At 46.4% G+C, this 8,338-nt stretch overlaps 1 protein-coding gene across 8 annotated transcripts in view; it reads left to right on the top strand.

The window, feature by feature from the left end:
• Positions 1 to 778: 778 nt before the first annotated feature.
• ARB2A (ARB2 cotranscriptional regulator A) overlaps positions 779 to 8,338 on the top strand; it is a 271,831-nt gene continuing 264,271 nt past the window's right edge. For 2 of the 8 annotated variants that reach the window (XM_075526508.1, XM_075526509.1), the window contains exon 1: positions 2,829 to 2,944. In XM_075526508.1, coding sequence (XP_075382623.1) covers positions 2,942 to 2,944 — 3 coding nt within the window. In that variant the 5' untranslated portion in view covers positions 2,829 to 2,941. Of the gene's footprint in view, positions 935 to 2,823; positions 2,945 to 8,338 lie in introns of those variants that run through there. The other 6 variants (XM_075526514.1, XM_075526516.1, XM_075526513.1 and 3 more) reach the window with 5 other exon arrangements.

Below are 8,338 nucleotides of genomic sequence, written 5' to 3'. Positions count from 1 at the left end.
TCGGTTGTCCTTGGGACAGGAACAGCTCACAACCTTCCTGTGCTGACAGAGCCACGAGAAACGGAAACCTCCACCGAGCACCTGCGTAATGCAGGTTTTCAGCAGTCCTTCGACCACATCTGGAAAGCTTTTCCAGGGAGCAAGACAAGGCACCCTGAAAGGAAACTCGATGCTCTTCCTCTTGCTGTGCCAGCGCAAGGATGCTGGGACTGCTCGTGGGGGTCGGTGTTTGTTTAGTACAGGCCGATGCAACACCGTCCTCGTGTGTTTCTGAAGATGCCTGAAAGACCTGGCGTGAAACATTTTATGGCAGACCTTTTCCTTTTACAAATTCCTAAGCTATCAAAACGGAAGCCTGGGAGTGGAAACACGGCCTTCCCAGCGAGACCCACCAGCCCCAGCAGCACCCCGAGCCCCGGCCCCGGCCGCCGTCACCGCCCGCTCCGCCTCGGCGCTGCCCGCAGCCCGCAGGCTCGGCCCCTCCTCAGCCGCCGCCTCCCCGGCGGGGAGAGCAGGACCCCGACGTTATTCCGACCGAGCTCCTCAAAACCCTCTTCCCCGGGGACGCCGCGGCCTCCGGGCAGGGCCCTGACGGGCCTCGCCTCCCCGCAGGCCGCCGACGGCCGGCTACCGGCGCGGTTTTCAGGCGCGTTTTGGCGGCGCCCGGGGCCGAGGCCGGAGGGGGGGGGACGAGGCCACCAGGGCCACCAGGGCCACCGCGGCGACCAGGGCCGCCCGCGCCGCCGTTCCCGCTCCACTTCCGGGTTCCCCGCCGCGCCCCCGGGCGCTGACGTCACCGCGCGCGGACCCCGGAAGTGGAGCCGGAGGGGGGGCGGGCGGCGCCGCGCGCGGCGCCAGGAGCCGGAGCGGCCGCGCGTTCCCCGGTGACGGCGCCGCGCCCGCCCCGCCCCGCCCCGCCGGCGACGGGCGCCAGGTACGTGCTGCGGCCCGGCCCCGGCCCGGCCCGGCCCGGCCAGCCTCCGCCGGGGCGAGGGGCGCGGGGAGCGGCGGCGGGCCCTGAGGCGGGAGGGGGGCGACCGGCCTCGGCCCCGCCAGCGGCGCCGTGGCGAGCGGGTGGGGGCGGCGGCGCCCAGCCTCCCCGCGCAGCCCTGCCCCGGGCGAAGGCGCGGGGCCCCGCGGGCCTCGCGTGTTGGCGGCGTCAGGCCTGAAGCGGCGGCGGGGCTTGGAGAGGGGCGGCGGCGTCTGCCTGCGGCCGGGCGCCCCGGCTCTCCGCGCCGCCCTCGTCCTGGCGCTCCGCACCGCGGGAGCGGGTTTAAAAGTAGATTGGTGCCGCCTGCCCTGACGAAAGCCGCGTTAATGGCGGGGGCGAGGCGGCCACGGTGTCACCTTCGTCCCAGGCCGGCCCCCCCCAGGCCCCGCCGGTCAGCGGGCTCTGCCTGCGGCTGCTCCACGTGTTTGCACCTTCCGAAGGGCTTTCCGCCGCCGAGAGTGGCAAATGGACCAGAGAGAGGGGATAACGATGACAACTGCTGGTTTTCTGAGTAATCTAAAGCATTTTTCTTTTCAAAATGCATGCTCGCAGTCACTGCTGCAGCTTTTTGGTGCTGTCGGCCGCTTTCACCACACGAGTCTTGTCAGTTTTCCCTGTTACCCAATGCAGGCTTTCCCTACAGTCGTAAAGGACAAAAAGTTACTGCGTGAGCATAATTCTCCTGCCGTAATAATATAGCTGGGCTTGAGTGGTAATTTTCATTCTGAGTTTTGCTTTCTGAGTTAAAACTTCTTTTTGGAGTGAAGTTTCTCGCAGTTGGTCTGGCAGTTTAGAAAGCTGCATGAAATATTTGGCATTTCTGAGGTACGCAGGCGTGAATGTAGGGAGATAATTTTTCATTTTAAATTATTACTGTTACTTGTTTTTGGTTTGGCAATGACATAACTCAAAATTCGTTGCTGTAAAACATCACATGTTGCGTGTCCGTAGTTCCTTTCAAAAAACCATGCACTTTGCTTTTTAAAGAAGCGTTGGCTGCTTTTTTCTTTCAAAGGTAAATACCGAAGCTTGTGATAGAGAATGTACCCCTTTCCTTCCAGGTAGTTAACTTTTAACTGTGGTGTTACACGAGCCAAGCTGCTCAATCTCATGTAAGCCGGCTTAACAAGTCTTAACAAAATATAGCACCCACTTTACACTATTTTCTGCACGAAGCTTTTGGCTAAGGTAGTGAGTTTGAATAAGCAGGTAGCAGACCTTGGTCAGGACATACCATCATTGGCAAAAGAGGTATTATAAAACCAACAGCAATTACAAAGCTAACTGGATGTCTTTGGTCTTAACTGCACAGCGATTTTGTGACACAGTAGAGAGTAGGGTGGTGACAATATTTGCCTTTGAAGAAGCATAAATACCACTAGTACAGCAAAAAGGTGGGGTCCTTTTAGTAATCACTAATATTTTCTTGGAATCGTTAATGAGACTGGGTGAAAGAAGGTGGCAACATGTTATGCTACCCAAGGTAAAGCTGCCTGATGATAGCGTATTGGTTAGAGAATGCCTGCGGGATGTTAAAATTAGGTATTTTGTAATTATGTAGGAAAAGGTAAAAATGCTCTTTTGTAGGGAAGACTAAAATCTTACCAATTGAAGACACTTAACGGCTTAGAGGGTATCACAGAGTGATACCAACATAAAATAAAGGAAGCATGTCTTTATATGCTCCTCTTGATTTGGAATGGAACAGATCTGGTGTTCTGAGTGTTTCAGATATTATTTCACTTTCTTTCAAAAAAAAAAAAATAGTAATCTTTCTTTGCTCACGGGAATACTGGTCTTCACAGGGTAGCTCTAGAGAGAAGGCCCAGGCGATGGCTGTATCCGTTGCTGAAGTCCCTGCCATTACTTACTGCCTGCCTGTCTGCTGGAGGTCTGATGTGCCACCCTTGGTGTTAGTCTGAGCACTCCCCAGCCCGCCTCAGTCAAAACATGGTGGGTTAAGACAGATGTTATATTTATAGTGTTTAAGCTGACCTGACTCTTTGTCTGAAATAGGTTAGCAGATGCTGGTAGGCGTAGGAATGAGATGAAAACTTCCAGCAGGCCAACAGTACTGAGCAGCTGGAGGCGGACAAGGGCATCATCATTTCAGAAGCATCGTGCGCGCTCCGAGTGCTGTCTGCCTTACTGAAATACCTTTAATTATTGGAGTTTTCTCACCGGTGCCTGGATTTTGTCTGTTTTCTTCACATTGCTTTTTCAGTGATTGTAGCCAATTATGACTGTATGTTAATCTGCTAGTTGACTTGACCATGGTTTTTACTGAATTGCCTTTTATGTACTAGTTAGCTAATGTTTGGGAGAGCTTCTCCTTATAATTACTCAGTGGGGATTTATCTGTTGGTCTCTTTTCTTTTAAGTTCACAACCTTATTTTTTTCTTTCCCCTGAAGACTCAGCGCTGACTTTGGAGGTTTTGTCCATTCCAGGCTCTATAGAAAAATTTCTGAATGCGACTCTATTGCTGGTACTTTGAATTTGACCCACTGTTCCTGTGGGGAACAATGTGCTGTGGTGACTGAGGAGTTTTTTAGATTTACAATAGATTCCTTGAATTCTTTGAAGTAAAGCATACATACAAAGAATGAATGGATATCTTTTTTTTTATTTTTTTCCACTCGCTTACTGAAACAAATTGCTTAACAGTGGGCATGAAAACATCTGCTTATGAAATTTAATGCTGCCCTATGAAATTTTTTTGTGCCTTAGAAGAGGCATTTTTTTCTCTTTATAAGTGTGGTCGTACATATATCTACTTAGCCTGTAGATCAGTTTCACAGGTTTGCGCTGAGAGGAATTGCTGAAGTACAATTTAATGGGTTTGAAATGGTTATTTTTCATGGATGTTGTTCAGTGTTTTAAGTGCTGTGGTTAGAATGTGCGTTATGTATATATACACACTTTATTTTTGAGAGGAAGACTGGAGTGAGGACTCCGAGAACTTAATGTTTAACTACTCACGGTATTCCTTACACTGTTCTTGTAATGTGACCGAGTCTTACTGGAAGGTGAAAAGATACAGCATTCAATTTTGTATAATCCTTGCCTTTCTGCTCAGCTCACCATCAGATACTTATTAGTGCCAGTTTTGGTAGTTATTTTTGTTTTATGGCTGACTGCTTCTAGGAATTAGGCTGGGAGCCACAAGTCGTTTCGCTCCAGCTACAGACCCGCTCTGTTAACAGAGCGCCCAGGGTGCAGTTTCACAGCCTGTTTGCATTACATCCCCGCTGCTGGAAGGGGCAGCACTCCTCTCTTCTTCCTGCCCCATCCCTCCTGGCCGTATGAGAGATGAGCTGGCTGCGTAGTGAGCCAGGTAAGGAGACTCATCCAGCTGGTACAGAACTAGAGATATAAAATGCTCCTTTCTCGTTGCATCAGCTCGCTCACTAGCATGAGTGCCATCATGAGAAAGGATGAGGGACTGTGATTGGGAGTGGAGAGGCTGGAAGAAGGAGAAGGGCTGAAAGTGTTGTATCATATGGGCTTCAGCAGATCACAGATCCGCAGCCTGAGTCACCTTGTACTTGAATTTGCTGTAGTGAAAGCCCCTCTACCAGTTTCCTGAGCAGTCTGCTCCTGTGAGTTAATTATTAATGATACTGCTGGTGAGGATGGTGTCCTGCTCTGTGGGCTAACGCACTCTTCATGTAACTGCTTTTATTCCTGTTACACTCTCCTGGAGAGTATTGATTTCCAGCTTGATGGAACCTCTCTGATACTGCAGTTTATAGTCTGTTGAGTGGGTATCCACAGAGGAAAGATGAACCATGTAGAGTTTATCAGGCTAATTTTAGAGGTTTTTGCTTTACAGTTACTGTAGTTTCTGTATTCTTTCAGCTTCCTGTTGCCCAGCAGAAATTGAAGGGGACCAGTGTGTGCTAAGCCTGCTACATAGACATTTGAGTCTTGGAAGTATTGATTTTTAATACTTAGCTGAAATAAGCGTTGTCTTAGCAACTGTTGTATTAGCTGAATCCAATATATTTAGTATGGTGGTAAATTTAGGAAACTCTTCTGTCAGCAAATAGGACTTTTTCTCAGGCAGGCAAATGAAAGAAAATTTTCTTTATCATATGTCTAGAAAGAGAGAATCATTAAAATAAGAATTAGCTGTACATGTTGTCAGCTGGACTGCAAATTAGCTAGTTCTGGTGTTGGCTGGAAGCAAGTCCATACCTGAAGCACCAGTGATACTGAATGTTAGTGTTTGTTTCTTGATGCTTGTGCATTTAAAGTCAGACCCATCATATTACATTGTTCAAGTTTTTGCATGGTTTTTGTAGTTTATCATCAGTTGCTCATAAGGAAGTTTTCTTGTTTACTGCCAATTTCAGGTCAAGGCTTAAGCTAAATATTTTTTTGAGAGGGACATACTGAGAAATGTATTTGACTGTATTGAAAATATTCGTGATTACTCTTAAGTACCCCTAGGCATCTCCAAGATGTAGATAAGAAATACGAAATTTAACAGGAAGATAGCTTTGGAAATATTTCCCAAGACAGCTAGTCTGGATTTGTCTGAATTATAAGCTTCATAAAGTTGCCATTTTCCATTTGCAATTAAATCTTTTAAGATATTTGTTTTGAATTCTCTGGGCATTTCAGCTGCAATGTACATACTCCACTGGCCTACTGAGCTTTCTTCACCGTGTCAGCTTTATGCAGCGTGCATGACGAAAGCTCCTGGTGGGACACATGAAAAATGGGTTCTCCTGCTTCTCGTCATCCCTTAACTGAAGTATATTTTGGCTTAGGAACAGGCATAGTGGACCTCATTCTCATTTTATTTTGGCTACATGCTGGGAGTTAGTAGCTCAGTTGTACTTTGCAGTCATTGTATACCTCTGTGCTTGAAAGAAAACTGTCTTGGTGTTTAGAGTAATAACTGTTTGTCTGAGAAGATGGACAAGGCGATTCTGATGGATCAGGTTGTCAGTGTGCCAGATGCACTCCAGGTTGTCTTGAATGTTGTGTCAAAGACCAAGCCCAACAGATAACATATTGGTTATAGTTTCTTTTAAAGTTCTGCAAGGCAGGCTGCACAGAACCTCGAAATGCACATTTGAGTGAATGTCATATTTATGCATAGCACCATTAATGTTATCCTACATGCAAACCTAGGTCTCCTTGTTTAACTGAAGAAGATGCTAAACCATATTCTTTCTTTGCTTTCTTCCTTCTTGTCCTAAGCACTGGAGTATAACCAGGGAACCTTGAAAACATCCAGCTTTTTTTCTACAAAATAAGCATGTAATTCCTCTTGCAGAACACGTGTGTTATAAACCCATCTCAAGAAATAAGATGTTGAGTAAGTGGACTAGATTTAAATAGAAACAGGCACCACAGTCAAAAACAAAACTGGAAGTATTTTTGAAGGAGAAATATGTTAACGGGAAGACTTGGTAGTGAAAGAGCTGTTCCATAAAGGCATTATGGAAATATGGTGAAATGAGGGGTAAATAGGTGTGCTCATACACACAATCTGTATCTCTCTTGAAGAATAATAGTCTGTGTAGTGAAAGAGTATATCCCCCCTGAAGCATAGGTTTAAATCTTGTGAAATAAAATCTGAACAGCTGGGAATTGTGTATCTGTGTGTTGATAACTCCCAAGCTGCAAGGCTATGTTAACATAGCTGCCCACCTCCAAGCCAAGGAGAAATATTTCAGAGCAGCCACAGCCATCAGAACCAGCAAACCTATTATAAATGCAAACTCACGTTTGTTATGTGCTAGTCAGTAAGTCAAAAGTTAGTGAAGGTTTCTTGATACTTTATTTTAAATGTTTCTATTTTGGAATAGCAGAGTTTGAAATTTAGAAGAATAAACTATTGCCTATCACAGTGATCATTTATTGAGTCCTTCTTTTGCTTTGTCTGTATTTCTTTCTTGCCCATGTTGGCAAATCAGGCTAAAAAGTTTTCGGGCAGCAGCTCTGTGTTCCTGCCTTGTTCTGTCACCTCAGTTGTACCAAGTAATGAACTGAATATGAGAATTGATAAGTTAAAAGTATACTCTTAAAAAAAAAAAAGGGTGGGGAAAGAAAGGTAGTTGTCCTGGTGTCAGCTGGGATAGAGTTCATTTTCTTCCTAGTAGCTGGTATAGTGCTGTGTTTTGGATTTTGGTATGAGAACAATAGTGGTAGCACGCTGATGTTTTAGTTGTTGCTGAGCAGTGCTGACACTGGTCAAGGGCTTTTCAGCTTCCCCTGCTCTGCCAGGTGCACGAGAAGCTGGGAGGGGGCACAGCCAGGACAGCTGACCCACACTGCCCAAAGGGACATTCCATACCATATGGCCTCACGCGCAGTATAGAAACTGGGGGGAGCTGGCTGGGGGTAGCAGTCACTGCTCAGGGCTGGGCTGGGCATCGGTCGGTGGGTGGTGAGCGGTTGCGTCACTTGTTTTTCTCCTGGGTTTTGTTCCTCTCTCGCCCTCTTGTTGTTTTCCTTCTCATTTCATTACTACTACTACTACTACTACTACTACTACTATTATTATTATTATTATTATTATTATTATTATTATTATTATTATTTTGTTCCAATTATTAAACTGTTCTTATCTCAACCCACAAGTTTTTTACTTTTGCTGTTCCGATTCTCTCCCCCATCCCACTGGGGGCAGGAGGGTGAGCAAGCGGCTGTGTGGTACTTAATTGCCGACTGGGGCTAAACCACGACAGTAGTTTTAACTCAGATCAGGTCCCTGTTCTGGTTTAACTCAGATCTGATTCCCTGAACCCGTTCGCTATGCATTGCTACAAACAGTTCTGTCAGCACAGCTGAGGGGGTAGCATGGGTAGGGGGTGGGACCACTTAAGTCGTTTTGCAAAGATGTGTTTGGGAATATGTCCTTTGATTCTAAGACCTGGGGGCAGGAACGGTCTTTGTTCTGTATTTGTTCTCTGTGACACAGTGGGGTACTTGTTATCTGTCCGGATGAAGTCGAACACAGCTTTCCCTTGGGTTGTATTTAACATTTCTCAGCATAAGAAATTGTCCTCAATTTTTAGAAATTTCAAGCATGTTCTGATAATGGCAGCATGAAAGCTCCAGGTTATCTCACTTGGTGTTATGTCCACTGTGATAGTGAAACTTTTATTTCCAACAAGATGCAATAGATGCTTAACCACCATGCTATGTGAGATTTCGTATCTGTACCAAACCCCAGCTAGTATCCTGACTTGTACTTTATTTCTTAAGAGATGATTTTCTGTTGTCAGTGACTCAGAAACAGACAATGACATTTTTGGCACACAGTGCCATTTGTTCTCCATTGTTGCTCTTTCTAAATAGGTTATATCTCTTGATTTCTAGCATTACC

Source organism: Mycteria americana, chromosome Z (assembly GCF_035582795.1).
Source record: "Mycteria americana isolate JAX WOST 10 ecotype Jacksonville Zoo and Gardens chromosome Z, USCA_MyAme_1.0, whole genome shotgun sequence".
Lineage (NCBI taxonomy): Eukaryota > Metazoa > Chordata > Aves > Ciconiiformes > Ciconiidae > Mycteria > Mycteria americana.
The sequence above is the reverse complement of the archived record's forward strand: the minus strand, read 5'-3'. Positions and strand labels throughout refer to the sequence as shown.